We start from the raw sequence: 17,571 nt of genomic DNA on the forward strand, positions 1-17,571 counted from the left end.
GTGCATCAGCAGCAGCGAGGAGGATTTTATCCACGCTGCCGTGGAGAGGACGGAGCGCAGTATGGGCTGACTGACCGGAGATCCCCTCTCTTTTTTTTTTTTAATCGACTGTCTTTAATGATGGACGAGCCGAACATCCTGAGACGCCGCGGTCTACAGGTACACACACACACACACACACACACACACACACACACACACACACACACACACACACACACTGTCATGACAGCAGGCGATGGTGGTTGTTTCCAGGCAAACTGCATGATATGATGATGAAGATGAAGATGATGAAGATGATGAGCCATAGGCGACGATGCGATAGATTTCCTCAAGATAAATATAACATTAACACATTTTATTTGATATTTAGCTGCTTCTTTGTTCTTTGTGTGACATCGTTTGGGAATGTTTTTTTTTTGTTTTTTTTTTTGTTTTTTTTTTACATATGATTTATCTTTCTGTGTCTATTCATTTAAACGGCAGCAGCATGTGTGCATCAGTAATAATTAATGCCCTAATGTAATTAATGGATGCAGAACAGATTCCTATGTGTTTATTTTGGAGCTATCCCATGGTGCTTTGGTGGATCTGGTTGCCTTGGTGATAGGAGCACAAAAAACCCCAAGGGTTGCTGCCGGATGACTGACAGAAACATGCCTTTAATCTTCTCCCCGGTTGCATGTTTATCACTCAGGAGTGTCCAGAATGGGAATAATGAAGCGTTGTTCTCTGTCTTCTGGATCATTCATGTGTATATTTCCTACATAAATGAAGTGGTGAGAGCAGCACTGTTGTGTCTGTTGTGGAGCGGTTGATGGGTTTGTGATGAAAGAGTCCAAACTGGGTGTTCCCGTTCACTTACTGTGATTGGTTTCTTGTCCTCCTGACATTAATCTGCAATTTAGATTTAAGTGTAGCCCTGTCAGAGTACTAATACTGCACATGACTGAATGATTCAAAGGCATGAAATAATGTTAGTCGTCACTGATTTGTTCTGATTAGTGATGACGCTTAACATGCAATAATTAAAACTTCTTTTCACTGCAGAAATCTCCTCGTTTAAGTATCTGAGCACGTTTTTATCCACCTTGTTTATAAATTTACAGTTACATTAAATTTACAGTGACATCAAACCCTGAGATGGACTGGACTGTGGATGGGATCAGTACAGGTAGCCTCAAAATGATTCCGTGCCAGCTCTCCCCATCCTTCAAATCCTGATTGGCAAGGGCAGTTTTGCAGTGGCCTGAGCTCAAACACAATAGCTCCGGGCTACTGAGGATTTGCATCCCGGACAGTAAATGACTCGGAGACCCACTTGTCGTGGTAGAAACTAGGCCGTACTGCAACTAATGATATTGACGATGCACCGAAAGGAAGAGAAGTGGGTGTGATCACGAAGAGCATCATCTGAAAAAAAAAAAAAAACTACTGTAACCTTATTTACATGCTACAAAGCGCCTGTTTAGACAGCGAAAAAAAAGTCCTCACATCCCTCCCTGTTTATTCTGACGAGTAGCCATCCAGTCAAACAACAGATTTCTCTGATCAAACAATGGAAATGAAATGGAAAAAAAAACTAGAAAAAGTCATTTTTAAGAATGGATATCTAATTTGACATGTCACATCTCTTTCTTTTAGAAAGAACTGAGTCTTCCTCGCAGGGGAAATGTGTGAGTATCAGCCACCTTATTTCTTGCACTGTTTGCCTGTCTCTGTCTTCACTCGCCCCCCTTTTCTCCTCCTCGAACCAGCCCGACTGGGTGCCTGTCACTTGTCAGCTTTATTGTGTATGCGTGCCACATTTCATACGAGTATACATTTACATGACCCTCTCCTGTGAGGCACGACCTTCTGAAGCTGCTTATTAGGGCCACCTGAAAATCAGGGCAGCCTCACCGCTCAGACAGGTTTTGCAGATAGAAGGAGAGCAAAAGGTGCAAAAACATTCAGGAGTTACTGTGTGCGCGCAAGCTTTTCAGTATGTGAGGATCAATAAGTTGCATCTCCCTTATTCCAAAAAAATCCATACTTATTGGGATTGAACATCTGAAGCATTTTTCGCCACTTTAGGGTTAATAATCTCATGTCTGTGCGAATCATGTGTTGAAATATGTTACCGAGCAAACAAGCTGGGCAGATGACTGCTCAGGGGTGTTTGTTTCGTTTTCAAATATTTTTCCTGTACAGACTCCAGCAGCAATCAGCTAGCTGATGATTAATGGAAACTGTATAGGGTAATAACAGCTCATATCAATAGAGTGAGACATGAGAACAGCATGAGGAACCAGCAGGTGAAATTGCAACTCAAACAGGAGTCAGGAGTCTAACCTGCTCAGGGACTTTTCCCCTGTCTGCAGAAAGAGATTAAGCCAGGTTAGTTTCACTTTCTGTGAGTCAAAGGAAATGTCTGAGTCACTGGAGATACTGAAAACAGATTAAAGATCTTTTTTTTCTACTGTCAAAAAAGGTATCTGAGACAAACAAGGAAATTTTCATCTAAGGGCAGTTTTTCTGTCGGCTTAAAGCTAGTAGTTGGAGGGGAAGCATTCTGGATGTGTGAGTGGTCCAATTTAGGATTGTTACAATTTCAATACTAGTATCGATACTGCTTTACATGCTGGATCCAGCTGATATCCATAAAGAGGAAGGGGCCAGTTTTCAAGCACAGCCATAGTCTAACATCTATAATGGGTATGGTAGAGCTCATGCAGGCAGTTTAGGAAGAAAATGGTAGTGGACAGCAATAATCCAGAAAGATAGTTTATTTGAAAATGCGTATTTTATTTAATTCAAATATTGCATTATTGATAAAGGTGGGGCTCCGGGGTGCAACTGTTTTGGGCGCACATGCCGTTTCATTACTTACACTGGTGCGCCTGACATTCAGCATATCTAATTTAAGATAAAATGTAGCCTATAACCATATGTTGTTAATCATTGTAAAATCATCATTTGTAATATCATTAAAATGTATTTTTGGACCAGATTAATTGTTGGTGCACCTAAATGCAAAAGTTAGAAACACTGGTCCAACCAGTGTAAAAATCTAGAGGTCTGGATTAAGATGAATGTTTTTGTTTTTTTTTCTGGGAAAAAAATCACTGTTATATGTCCTTAGGGACTTGTTTGTGGAAATGTTTACTAATCATAGTGATATGGTGTATCAAACTGTACTATAGCCTAGAAAATTAGGTGTGGGATCCTGTTAAGCCCTGTAACAACTTTCTTTAACCTAATCAAATTACCACAAATAGACTGTAATTGAATCTGGGGCTATTGGAGTCAATGAATGTTTGTAGCTTAATGTATAGAATAGCCCTGCTTTGGAGACTGTTCATTTCAGTATCTTCCTATCTAAGAGTACTGAAAAGACTAATTCTTTACTCTTGTAGGTTTGCTAGAGGAGTCACAGAAATAATGATAAAGCATTTCAATCATCAATAACAAAATGTACAGTAAATTAATGTATTACTAAATACATTGACTTAATTACAAAGTATTTTTTAAGTTCTTTAATATTTTATTAGGCAATAAAGAAAGGAATTAAAAGATAATTTACAATAAATAATTCATTCATGTTAAACACCCAACATAAAACAGTCAATACGTACATGTATATAAGTACCCTTCATATTAAAATGTAAGGACAGTTGGTCCTGGGGAACATGTGCTGTGCAGCCCTTGAAATCCATGAAAATCACATGAGGATCTCAATGTTCCCTGATGGCAAAAATGCAACATTCAAGAGCACTCGTAAGGCCCATAACTGGAAAAATAAATGGCTCCTATACGATTCCTGTGCACTCTTTACATGTATGTATTTTATTCAGAGAAATTAAGATGTTGATGCGTGTATAAGTGAGCATGTCCGAAATGTCAATATCATTGGAAATACATCACTCCTCAGTTTCCCTTCTTTTTTTCGCTGGGCAGCACCGTATCGGTAAAGCTGAGATTTCCGACAGTACTTGAAGGCGTCGTTGCTGCCTCCTCCCTCCGGCGCGCGCTGACGCGGCTGCGCTGTGCGGCGTTGCTGCTGGAAAGTTTGTCTCACTCTCAATATTTTGGCGAAGATATCACTCGATGATGTCGCACCCCGCTCGGCACGGACTGTCTGGTGAATCTGGCTGGCGACAGGAAGAAGGGGAGCGGAGGACATGGCCTTAGCAGCCGCTCGCCAGCACCGAGCTGCAGTGTCGCGGGTCGCGGGTCACTTTGTGCCCGAGCTGAATGGAGTTTCTGCCGTTGGACATTGCGTACTGGCCTAGCGAGCACCAATAACACAAACTGTTCAACATGATGCTCCCACTGTAGCAAGGGGACCGTTCTCATATCTGGGTTGGATTTATCGGTCAGCACCGTCACCATGTCTGACCAAAATTACTACTGGACCGTGTTGCCGAGCTACAAAACTAGTTTTGTGACTGGGGCCATGATGAAGAGATCCAAAAGGTAACGTTGACGAGCCAGTTTATGGTGATACACTTGGTGAATGTGCAGACAAAAGCGGTACAGTCCTGGCTAAAGTGGCGCTAAGCGAGGACGCCTGCTCGGCCTGTGGCTGTCATCAGCTCCCCGCTGAGCCGTGCCATTCACCCGTCTGACAAACGGCGATTTGTTGAACGTTTATGTTGAGCTATTTGCTTCGCAGCCCGTAAACGCGACCCCTCGTAGTGCTCGGTGACATTGTCGGCGCACAGCTCACGCTGATAATGCCTCAGCGGTGTCTCATAGCCGACAGTACGTTACTGTATGTGTCGGCTACATCCGCCCTAGTTTTTGTTTCCGACAGAGGAACGTGGCCATTGTAGAGTGTTGTGTATGTGAGCAGACTGCATTGTCTGCTGCCAGCTGTCGCATACAGCGACACTCCGAGCCCGACCGCTGCCGATCGATACGCTGGTGTGGTTACTGGGACTGTAGTGTTGTACATGTGCTTTTATCGGTGTGATCAATTTAACCAAGGTACACACTGAGTGCAGCGGCAAATGTGCCTTTCAAGCTCTGCGTGTCTTTGCCAATCACAGGGATCTTATCATCATTTATTGCAAAGCAGCAGTATTTACATGGTGAGATGGTTTGTTGTGATTCTGGCACCGCATGTATGTGTTATGGCTCCTTTCAGTGGCGCAAAAACCCTTTTTATGAGTGGAGTTCTGGGAGAAAACCTGTGCTGTCATCATGTAAATTCATGTGTCAGGGTGGCAAAGGTTTGAGATTTTAAAGGTACAATAACTGTCTCAGAAAATGCCAGGTTTTCAGCTATATGATAGTTGTATTGTTGTTATTATCTGCTGCATTGAGCCTGAAAGGAATGAAGAAGTGTTTCCTTGGATTGACAAACGCTTTATGATAATTAAAACAAAATGTAACATCCTGATATATTGAACTTGAAAAAAAAAAAGAAATGTATATTTATAAATATATTTTTAATGATATTACCCTCAGCCCAAGCATATCTCAACCTCAGAGACCTTTATTAAAAATGACTGTCCAGGCTCGAAAGATACCAAGACCTATACATTATGCTAAATGATACATATGTTAGTTATATTTGATTTAACCATACAACATATCTCACTTAAATATTTGAGGAAATATAGTGGGATATGTCACTCTATAGCATATGCAACTTCTCAAACTGATCGCCTCTAACAATGACCACTGCTTCATAGAAATCTTATTAAAGAATTAGATACAACTGCATGTCAGTTATGAAACAATGCTGGACATGAAAAGCTTCCAAAACAAGCTCTCATTTCATAAAAAATTCAAGGAAATATTTGGGCCTTTAGGGCTCAAGTGCTTAACAGGGTAGAATTCAATACAGGAAATATGATTTACCACAACAAACCTACATGTCGTGTAGTTTTTTTCATTATTGACAGGCTGCTAATGAGGTTTTGTTGAGTATCAAGCATTCCACCTTTTCCATGTAACTTGGCAGCATGCCTCAGCTGAGGAACCCCTTCAACAGCGTGACTTTGAATGGAGCCTAATGAGTAAACGCAACCCCTCACCATCAGCAGACATGGGGAAACATCTCAGTGGCCTACATTCATCATGCTACATGTCTGCCTGCAAGCTCCCTACAACGCACCATTGTTTGTCCCAGATATGAGCTGCCTTATCACTGCCAACTGATGATAAAGCTCTCTCGTGGTCATGGTATGATACACTGATGCTTTTTCATGCCTTTATATTTTTTTGTCCCAGGCTCTATGGTGTGAAAAGGGTGTTTGTTTATTTATTTTCAGATAAGAGTGAAATGTTGCGCTTCTAAGTGGCATTCTGTGGTTGGTGTGTCGCTGAAGCCAATGTCACGCAGTTATTGGCTCTCACCAATCTCTGTTGCTGTGCCGTCTCATTTTTAGGGTTGCGGGCCATATAGCTACAGCGTGAATCTGCCTCAGCACCGACCCAGAAACGTCAGGCTCTGTTGTTGTCTCAGCCCCTCAATTATTTTAGGTCATTGCCAGAGAGAAAGAGAGATGGGATCGACTTCCTATTGATGAAACCAAAGGCTTGATGGGATTTCATCCAGGCTTGCTGGGGGATGTAAAAACAAACTTAAAGGATCCCTGATTACATTCAAAATGAAGCCTTAAGCACGCAAAGCAGCCCTCCAGGCAGAAACGTACTGAACATTTGAACTTGCAAGCAAGCGCATCATAATTACACTGACATCTACTGTGTGTGGGTGAGTTGTGCTTCGAAATGCCACTTAGGAGTATCTGCCAGCTTTTAAACCGGTCTTACTTTTACATGTGACCAAAAAAGGAGTTCAAAATAAGTGGTTGGCAGACTCACTTTGCATACATCAAAAAAAGCTTCAAACATGCAGATGCACTCTTTTCAGAAGAAGCTTGTGACCAAAGTTTCCCTGTGCAGTGGAAAACCCTGCATTGATTTCCTTATAGATCAGTTTGTGTTGTGTGTATGTGTGGGTAAAGATTGTGTCCATGCACGGACATGATGGATCTTTAATGGTATGGATGGCATGTGATGGCCTCCAGTTATGTCACTGGAGTCAGTGGGTCCCCTTATTTTCTCTGCATCGTTGTATAACAGCCGGACAACGCTGTTTTTATAGGATCAGGTGCTCCCAGTGGTACAAGCACCACTACTCTTTCCAGATGTTTCCCATATTCTCACATGAAAATGACTTCCAGATGTCATCGGATCATCATTGATACTTTAGTGTAATACCTTACCTCATAGTCCACTCTCTGCATGGCTCCCAAGATATTCATATGATCTATGTATTTCCATTATCTTGGAAGACTTTTATGATGTTAGTTATAAGAACATTACAATGTGACTGAATGGAAAAGTTCACCTGAAAATGAAAATTAAGTCATTATCCAAAAGCTAAAAGCGTTAGTGCTTTAGTGGTAGTACTCTGGCTTTAACGCATGTGTGAGACAAACATTCTGATAACAAGTAAACTCTTGATGTATGCCGAGATCAAGAGTTCTCATGAATCCTGTCTAACCACGTGAGCGCGCATTTGAGCACATGCATCCATTTGAGACGGTGTGTGCCAACTCTTTCAGCTAGCGACTTATCGGAAAATTTCATCTTGTAAAATCAATGGGGGATCTCAAGGCCTCAGGAGACTTGGATTATGATGGCCAAGCTGTATGCAGCCAATTTCTGTCCTTTTCATTATTATTTTTTTTAATGTTCTGAAACAGGTCCCTACTACTTCAGTTGTTTGGGAGAATGCTGCGCCACTATTTTGCTGTGAAGCCTCAAAAATGGCTGAACGGAAAAAACCTCGCCAGATTTTCCATCGAGGGCGGTAGATAATGACTGAATTGTCATCTTTGGGTGAACTCAACCTTTAACCTTAACCCAACGTAATACACTGTAGATTACATTCCTCTGTGAGAGTCTCCTTACGTATTTGCATACAGGCATGTTTATGTCTAAACACCCACCCGAGTCATCGGTATCACAACTGTAATCAGTGTTTTGCATATCACAATCAGCAGCTCCAGTTCAGAGGTCAAACTGTGTTTATCTGACGTGACTGATAAAAGGCAACATGTGAGGACCGATTGTGTCTGTGATCGCTCTGCATAAACAAATGTTTTCTCTCTTCTCCTTTTTGTTTTCCTCCCCTCGCAGTTCCCGTAACAACAAGAGAAGGAGTTTAGCGGTCGGGACCCCGTCGCCCACTCTCTCACGTCCACTCTCACCTCTCCCACTTGCCACAGGTATTTGTGTGCTGTTTTGTATTGCATGTGTCTGCTTGGCTCCGTGTGTGATATTGTTAGTCAGATAAATTACAACTCAGTCTGTTACTTTGCGTCAACGTTGATTAGAGAAGAGGATGATATGGAATGAAGAGGTGAGGGGGTTCATCAGTGGCAGGAGACCATTACATTAGCTGTTCTGTCTTTATGCATGTGCCTTCAGCCCTGTTTTTGATGCTGTATGTCACAAGACGAGCGCTGGTTTCCCCTCTGGTTGTCTTCATAGGGATGCGTTCATTGCTATGGGATTGTTAGGAGCATAAGACATACGATGGTTTACCTTCTCACGATGATGTTTTTCTTGTTGCTTCCTCTAGGCTACTCATTCAGTCTAGGCTTATTCATTCTTTGCGTCCATGTTTGGGTGTGGTAGTGCTCTGCCCTCGGGTGCTGGCATGAAAACCCTTTAGTGACCCTTTTAAAAGTATGTGGTGTGATGGGCTCCACAACAGGACTCCCTGCAGTCTGCAGAAGCTGAGATTCTTTGATTAGAAAGTGAAGAGGCCTAGTTAACGTCTGCGGGGGTGTTGCTGTAATTAAAAGATTTGATTGTTTCAGGGTGAACTGTGAAGTAAAACCAGTTTAAAACTAATCATGCAAAACAAGAGGGCAGCCAGTGGGAGAGTTGTATACATGATGACTCAGTCATCTTAGCTTATCGAAGTTAGTAACTGATTTTGGTTTGTTTCTTCAGCCGGCAGCAGCCCTTCAGAAAGCCCCAGAAATGTCTCTGCCAGCACCTCTGCCAACTTCCAGTTTGCCCGCAGGTAAGAATGAACTCAAGTGCTTTTTAATATGGATTTGTTCCCTGCCTCACACAAGAACTTTAAGGCTGATAAAATGCAGCACATATGCCCCCAAACAACAGAGGATTAGCTGCATATTTTAACATTAAAGTAGGTTAATCTTTCTTCTTGCAAAGACATGAACCGCCATCCTGAAGACAGCTTAAATTGAAATCATAAGAAATGAATCCCAAGGAAAAAATATGTGTGTATATCTATCCATTTATGATTCAGTCAAACGCAGGAACCAGAAACCTGCAAGGAGTGTCAGACATAGCCAAGCTGCTTCAAAACCTAGCCACAGCATCAACATTTATTCACTTATTTTAAGCTAAATCCAATGCAAGCACGCTAAAGTAACCCCATATGAGAGGAAACTGAGTTGCGTGAATAATGAACATGCCCCGGCTTGCTCCCTGTTGCCCCCCCCCCGTAGTTGAAATGAGGCAGTCGAGAGGCAAGTCCAACCAGCTGAAGGGCCCTCAGGGCCACTCGCTGGACGTGGGTCTCTGCATTTTTCAAGCCAATTAAGACGCCATGTCATGCACACACTCATTAGTCAGGGCTGCGGTGATTATTGGGGGAAATGGCAAAGCTTGCCCTCTTATTGTTATTCTTGCGACTGTGTTCAGAGTCACTGGGATTTAGAGGAGAAGGAGGTGGACCTGGCTCGCCCAGTCGCAGAAAATAGTCAAAGTAGCTACTCGTAGAGATGTTTTAAGAATATTCTGTCTCACTGTATGTACTGCTGTGATGCCTGTCTCCAATATCATGTGCTCTGAACTGGCATTAGATGTTGCACTGCAGTATGGCATATTGCACCATCATCCCAGGGGGGGGACGCAGAGGGGATGTCTCCTAATAGAATTGCCTTTGCACGAGCCAGCATGACTCATCTGAATTTATTGAGACTTTTTAAGCTGCCAGTGTGGAGACAGATGCTGTAACTGCACTTTTGAGGGCTCTGCTGGGTACATTTGTTATTCACACAAGCTGTATGGCCCTGCTGTTTGTGCAATCATTGTGTCATGTAAACACTGAAGAGCCAGACATGCAATAGATGGGGTTTATGTAAAGAATACATAAGTCTTTTTAATGCAAATGAGGGAAAAGCGTGATAAGGAAGCAGGCATAATCCTGTAGCTGCCGCACTGTTCTTTCTTTTAACCTTGAGGTGTGAGGACTGCCAAAACTGTAGCTCACTATAGTTTTCTGTTCCTGTTTACACCCCAGGCATTGACTCCAACATTTTCCCTGTTTTTAATCTCGCTTCTATCCTCTTAAGCCTCACAGGACCTTAATACAACAACCTAGTATCAGTGGTGGGGCATTTGATAATAACACATAGCGTATGAAATACATATCGGGTGTGAACTAAATGAGAAAACCCCCCCACACACACCTCCTTAGATCTCAGAGCAGAACTGTTCAATTTCATTGTGTCACCACTGATTTGGCTCCATGTCCCCAAGAGCTGTTTTTTTGTGTGGGAAAACATTTGACCATCATTGTCATCACAGATTGAATCAGTCAAGGAAACTGGGACACGTCCTCAGAGTGCCATCTTGGATGGAAAAATATGGGGAATATGGAGATAGAGGAAATGTGGAGTGGGGCTGCAACCATCTCACTGTTGATTATTTTCTTTTAATCAAAGAAAATGTATTAATCTATTTGTGGTTTTAATGTATAAAATGTCTTAGATTGGTAAAAATCCCCAAATGACTTCCTTGAATGTTGTGTTTTGTGCACAGCCTAAAGATATTCAGTTTACTCTCATCAAGGAGTAAAGAAAACAGAACATATTAAGATTTAAGAAGCTGAAATCAGAGAATTTCTTTAATTTAAAAAATTAAACTGATGAGTCAGACAGCTGACCAATAACTGAATCAGATCATTAAAGCTGTCACTGAAAATGGCAAATTAAACAGAAAAAAGGTTGCAGTTTTTTCCATTTGTTGTAGCGGCCAGGTTGGGCGTTTCATGCCGTATGTGTAGGCGCTGTTTGGGAGTGTATGTTTGTGTCTGTGCGTTTAGTATAAAATGAATCACAAGCTAAGTGGCAGTGAGTGTGAGTGCTGCAGTATGATAGCAGCTTGGCAGGTGTTCAGCAGCAGCAGCAGCAGACCGCCAGTGGCTGCGAGCTGTGACAGACAAACAGTGCTGTGACTCTGACAGCCAGACTTACTCTGTCACTGTCATTAAACAGTGTCTGTTTTTTTTCTCTCTCTTCTGTCTCCACTCGCCCGTCTTCCTCGCCTCCTTCCCCCCTTTCTTTCCTCTTTCTGCTTCCGTGTAGCCAACTGGCCCGCACTGAAAGGTAAGAAAACGACGAGCTGCCGTTTTCTTCGCACAGTCTCAAGCATCAGATTTCAAATTTGCATGCGAAGATGATTTTGGTGAAGCTTTGATGATTGGTGTGAGTCAACAGGATGTGAAGGCTGCATATGTGTTACTGGTGGAGCCACCACTGAGCAGTCTGTTGCTGTTTTGTTTTCAACAGAGCGGATGGGCGACGGTGGTCTGTGGCGTCGGTTCCCTCGTCTGGATATTGTACCAACGCACCCAGTTCATCAGTATCGGTAAGCTGAGTCTGCTACTGTATCTGTCTCAATGTCTTTATTTCCGTGCAGTCATCAGTGCCAGTTAGGCCTGACTCTTTTGCTCATCAGACATTCAACCGCTTTCCAAACCACTGCCGCGGGACCATTTAGCTTCTCTTGTTACTTGTAGTCGGTCTATCAATTAGTTTACAGTGCAGCCGTGTCTTGTAAACTTGTGGTGCTGACCAACTGAACTGTAAAGCCCATCCGATTACACACAATGTGTGAAATAAATCCACTTATAAGTGGTTGCTGATTTAAGGTAGACTTAGTTTATAGTGTTCTTTCATAAAAATGCTCAGCACCTGGGCTGTGTGCTAGATGAGCTGTCAAAGTTTTAGACCTTTTGACCAACCAATCGCAGTGAAAGACTACAAGCGTGTTTAAAACCTTAAGTATTCTTGAGATCCAGATTGTCATGTAAAAGTTTAAAGAATTGGAAACACTCCCTCCCTTTCCCTTTTTCGACTTGAACAGGAGCTGAGGACACAATATTTACACCCAAATTAGCACATTATTCTGTTGTTTTCCTGGTGTGTCACATTCCACATCATAAATGCTCCCAGAAAACAGTAACAGCAGAAACCAGTATGGAGGCCACCACCAACACCAAGGTGGCTACTTTGCTCTTAGATTTTACTTGAATTTCTTTCAAATGCAATGCAGACCGAACAATGTTCTAGTGCTACTTGAACAAAGATTTGATAAACCTCTGAATGCAGAGTCATTTGACCTGGGACTGAATGTCGATTGTATCCTTTACTACTGAAGACAAAAAACAGATGTTTGCAGATGTTAGTGGGATTGTTGTCAAGTGTAAGAGGAGAGAAAGCTTGTGGCGCATGATGGTCCAGCATGTGCAAAACAGTTTACCTGATCTTGAACTCAACAGGATCATATGTGAGTGTTTAGACAGAAGGACAGAAAGGTTTTTGTCACATACAATACATACATACACATACATAGATACATACGCAATATGTCAAGTTTAGTGTGAAATGTAGCAGCATAGTTAGCCACAAATTCTGCAAAAATGTAAATGATTCAGAATGACCCTCACCCTAACCATAGGCCTACAGAGTACAGCTTGGAGGTAGATTATGCTGCAGCAGATGTTTGGGAAAATTCTTTCATTCCACAATGAATCCAAGCAGATCTCCGCCTCTGTTCTTGGTGAGGAAACTACCTGCTAGCATCTCTGCAATCATAATCCAAGGCGACAGTGTTCTCACACCATCACAACACTGCCACAAGACAGTCTGGTCGACCATAGCCAGTTGACAAAACAGCTGACTGGAGATGGATGTTGTATCCTTATATGACTCAGTCATAGCAGGATATGTCCAATGATGATGCATCTCTCCATCATCAGCCTTTGATCGCTCTTTCCACCACAGACAGGAAGTAGGAATGAGTCCTCAGATGCCTTTCCCAGAGTAAAAATATGTTTTATATGCACGTGACAATTAAAATGCATAACGTTTTGCTGCATATGGTATTTTTCTGGGTGAATTTTATAACAAGACCGCTGTTGGAAAGTCAGTATTTTGCCATGAGACCAATGATTATGATTATTATTGAATAAATGACTTCATACCAAAATGATTTGAGCTGTACTTCGCGTAGCCCCTTTTTGACTTGGGGGAAAGTACAGGAATAATAAGCCTTATCACTAAAATAACACAGGTCTTGTCGAAATGCATGCTTTCTTTTTCCTGGATGACATCACACACGAGTTAGGGGCTGTACACTGTTTCACGTGTCCGCGCTCAGCTTTTCCTTTCGGGAAAAGTCAGAACCCAGCGAGTGCGTTGTGCTACCCGGCTACACCCATCAGCTATTTGTTGAACATTTCAGTGCTGATTATCTTGAGGTTTTTGTCCTGAAAGTCATTACTGAGACTGCAGTTGGCTGTAAAAACAATACCCGTCTCCTCTGTCACGGCTGTAATTTTGTATGGCCAACCACATGGCTTGGAGACGGTGAGGTCAGCCCTTCCCTGCACAATGCCCCTTTCAGGCTCGCCGTCAGTGAGGGCTTTATACTGCTCTCGCTCACTTCTGACACGTCTCTAGTTTCGTCCTTGGGGTATCTTTCTGTCCCTCTCTCTATCACTTGTTTTCTTTCTGGCTCTTCTACCCTTTCTTTTTTCTGTGTTTGTTTTTTCCCTCCACTTTGTCTCTCGGTGAAGCTCCTCTCTTTCCTCAAGTCAGATGAGCTTCTCTTCCCTTTGCTCTTCCTCCAGTGAAACACAAGATCCCAGCCAGATGGGAGTTCTCATAAATTCCAGGCTGCGTGTCACAGTTTTTGCCTTGGAAAGAGAAAACGAATGCATGTATGGCCAACGCAACAGCCGCTGGTGCTTGCCTTGGGGCATGCTGCAGCAGGAAAGAAAAAATCCTTCTTTAGGAGAGCAGAACACTAAAGCTCACTGAGTCATTTTCTTCAATCTGGAAGGGATTTATGACGTTTTATTTTATTGCAGCCTTTCTGAGAATGTTCTTGTCAAGTGTTACGTCTAATTCAGATCTATAGAGGACATGAAAGCCTTTAAGACTCTGAGTATTCACAGGATAATGAGTGAATCTGAGAGAGCGGTGGTGTAAATCTCTTGTTAGAGGAAGCCTTTCAAGACAGGATGTCTTATCATCAAAGCAGTAGAAGCACAACCTGACATGGATGCAAATGTGAAAATAAAAGCAGACAAAAGCAGGAAATATGTTTGAGTTAAGATTGTTTTTATTAGAAATTCACCATATATTCCAGCACCCTGACCTCTGTACTTTCCCACTTTTCCCTCCCAGTCCTCTTCTTCCCAGGAGCTATTGCACCAGTTGCCCTTCCAGCCCACTCAAGATGATCTCCACTTCCTGTTCAAACATTTCCGGAGCACAGAGAGTGTGGCGGACGAAGACGGCACGCACCACGCGCCTCCTGTCCGGCTCCGCTCACGCAGTCTCAGGTAGCTTTGAATTACGCATACTGCTCAGTTGCATGGACTCCATTGTCCATTTGATTTTACACTAACGCATGACACAAAGTTATGTTCTTATCACATATTGTTGGAACCAGGTTTAAAGGGGCAATATATAAGAATATTAGTTCAAAAATTACATTCAAAAATTAAATAGAATATCAAGAAAGTTAAGTAAGGGACATGGCAGTTTTTATATTATTATTATTATTATTATTAATTTATGTTGCAGCAATTACTAACTAGCTTGCTAATTAGCTAGCCTCCACCCATCCTGGTCCGAAGCTCCTGTAATTCCTGTAATTCAATAGGTAAGTGAACAGCCAATCTGTTGAAAAAAGTTACAACCTCATTTCCTTTTTTAAAACTACTGAACCAAAGTCTATTCTCTGTTAGTTTTCGTAATAGATAACATCACCTAACAGCCAAGAACTGTTACACAGCTGCTTACTCCATCACAGGCTTAGAATAATACTGTGACAGATGAATTGACCTGCTAGTTTAACTGGAGTTTGTTTGAAGCTTGCAGTAAGCATCACTGTGCTACTTGGTAGCAGCAGTGTAAATAGAAACGTAAACAAGCAGTGTCATGTTTGGATGGATTGTGGCTCCTCAAACCGACAAAAGTTGGCCTAATGTTCTGTAATGTCTTTCGTGTATCATTATAAATAATGAATTACTGGCTGGTAGGATTCGAAGATGGTGGTATAATTATTCTATGTGGTTTTGGGAAAAAAAGCCTGCTGTGATCCCCTGGATTAGAATGTAGCATTCCCTCATCATTCAGGATCGCTGCTCTCATGAAACACTTAAACAAGCCCTCTAAATAGCTCTAGCGGCAGGGAGTTTTGAGGTTGCTGGAGACTTTTGTAATCGGCTGCGGAGGGTTGTTATCACGATCCCTCCAGTAGTTACATCGGAGAGAAAACTCCATCCATGTATTTGACATATGTATTGATATGAAATAAAATTGATACTCCTCTAAATTGTTGCACATATTGATGAAATACATGATTGACACATGTCTGTGTTGCTCTAAAATAGCTCCTTAGGGTGTGAAGCATTTCTTATCCCCCGCAAATAGTTCCCACTGGGTTAACTGTTGCTATTGCCCTCAAATAAAACCACATCTGTTGTGGGTCACCAGAAATAGTAATGTGTTTGTTATGTTATTTGTAGTATGTGATGTATTGGGGCACCCAGGGTGGCTATTTTTAACAGTTGTGATGACAGTACATTGATTTGTAATGCGTATGACGGTTTCAAAGGTGCACCCTTGTAACTGAAGCCCTGTGAACACAACAGATGTGGTCATGGATACCGCTGATGAGAACCTGATCTGAATCACATTAGTGTCATTTACAAACACGTCAGGTGGCAGTAAACACAAATAAACTGCAAATGTTCAACAGACAGTAAGAAAGTTGTAGATTTAGGGTGGCTTAACATGACTGCTTTAAAGATTTGCATTATTTTACAGCTTCAGTGTGTCAGTTTTCATCAGTTTATTTCTATCAATTAAATGATTAGTCAAACTTTGGTGGTTCTAGCCTCTTTAAAAGAGAAGGTTTGTTGCTTTTCTTTGTCATTTATGATAGTAATTAAAGTCTTGAGGTTTTGGACTGTTTGTTAGACAATAAAAGCAATTTGAAGATGTCACTTTGGGCTCTGGGAAATTTTTTGATACATTGGCTAAACGATTGATGAAGAATCAGTGGTTCCATTGTTTATATGGGATTAAAATGTAGCATTCATAAAAGATTATCTCTATCTGTGCAATAATATGAAATGATCTTTAGTGTCAAACTGTATCTCTGATCTACGTTCTTTTTTGTCTTTTTTGTCTTTTTTCTCATCCAGCCCTGGACGGACCTGTGGAACGTTCGACAATGAAATTGTCATGATGAATCATGTCTACAAAGAACGCTTTCCAAAGGTATTGTCAGTGCTTCTCTTGCTTTTTTTCTTGCTTCTTCCTTTGTCTCTAATCTGTAGTTGTAAAATATTCACAGTAATATATCTCAGTGTTATTTACAAAGCACGCATCAGCTTTGGAAAACACAGAAAACAGGCCTCATTCACCTGTGGGAGGGGGGAATCTTTGAAGAAAGGGTCACTGCTGTCACCATTTTAAATGGAGTCCTCCATCTTGGTTGTTTCCCAGGCGACAGCCCAGATGGAGGGTCAGCTGCTCGACATCATTGCAGAGTGTTCCCCAGGAACTGCTCTGCCCCTGGCTGATGGTGTGCTGGGATTCATTCAGCACCAGCTGGTGGAGCTCGCCAGAGACTGTCTGGACAAGTCGCAGAAAGGCCTGGTTACCTCCAGGTACTTTGTGGAGCTGCAGGAGAAACTGGAGAAGCTGCTTCATGAGGTGAGTGGTTCTTAGAATGGTTTTCCATCTGATTCTTGGAGACACAGTTTTGTTCCCCTTTTTTTTTTATTTGTTATTCACCCGTGCAACTGCTGAGCCAATGTTTGTTCCCTCTCAGACATGGTCAGTGGATTTCTGATTGCCAGTAGCTCAGCTTGCCCTCTGGGACATTGCGTGCTACACTGTAGCTTCACTGGGAACATTGAATTGAAATTGCCTGTTTGATTGGTTCTTGTTCAGCACCGATTCCAGTTCATTGGCCAGTAATGGCATTGTCATTTTATATTAATACAAAGATCTGTGCGGTGGTCAAGTGTTTGATTACATAATGATTTATTATATAACATTTTCAGCAACCGATTTCCTGCAGCAAACGTTGCCTTCTGCAAAACAGATTACAGCCTCTGCTGCAGGCCGAGGGCCTGAATGACTTTCTCTTTATACACAGAAAGTTGTATAACTATCATTAAGTTATTTTTTTTAATAATGGGGCCACAGTTAGTGCAGTCGATTCAGTGCTTTCATTCAGTCTTCTGGTAGCTTAGTTTATCCTACAGCGCATCAGGGT

The 17,571-nt window shown here is 42.0% G+C and overlaps 1 protein-coding gene across 3 annotated transcripts in view; it reads left to right on the forward strand.

Moving 5' to 3' along the window:
* The window catches only part of mast3a (microtubule associated serine/threonine kinase 3a), a 29,388-nt gene continuing 11,817 nt past the window's right edge, over positions 1-17,571 (forward strand). Inside the window, exons 1-9 of one of the 3 annotated variants that reach the window (XM_037084194.1) lie at positions 1-159; positions 1,645-1,676; positions 8,140-8,228; positions 8,962-9,034; positions 11,352-11,372; positions 11,556-11,634; positions 14,460-14,617; positions 16,490-16,565; positions 16,794-17,003. In XM_037084194.1, coding sequence (XP_036940089.1) covers positions 118-159; positions 1,645-1,676; positions 8,140-8,228; positions 8,962-9,034; positions 11,352-11,372; positions 11,556-11,634; positions 14,460-14,617; positions 16,490-16,565; positions 16,794-17,003 — 780 coding nt within the window. In that variant the 5' untranslated portion in view covers positions 1-117. Of the gene's footprint in view, positions 160-1,644; positions 1,677-3,995; positions 4,459-8,139; positions 8,229-8,961; positions 9,035-11,351; positions 11,373-11,555; positions 11,635-14,459; positions 14,618-16,489; positions 16,566-16,793; positions 17,004-17,571 lie in introns of those variants that run through there. The other 2 variants (XM_037084193.1, XM_037084195.1) reach the window with 2 other exon arrangements.

The sequence above is a fragment of the Acanthopagrus latus genome, chromosome 21, assembly GCF_904848185.1.
Source record: "Acanthopagrus latus isolate v.2019 chromosome 21, fAcaLat1.1, whole genome shotgun sequence".
Lineage (NCBI taxonomy): Eukaryota > Metazoa > Chordata > Actinopteri > Spariformes > Sparidae > Acanthopagrus > Acanthopagrus latus.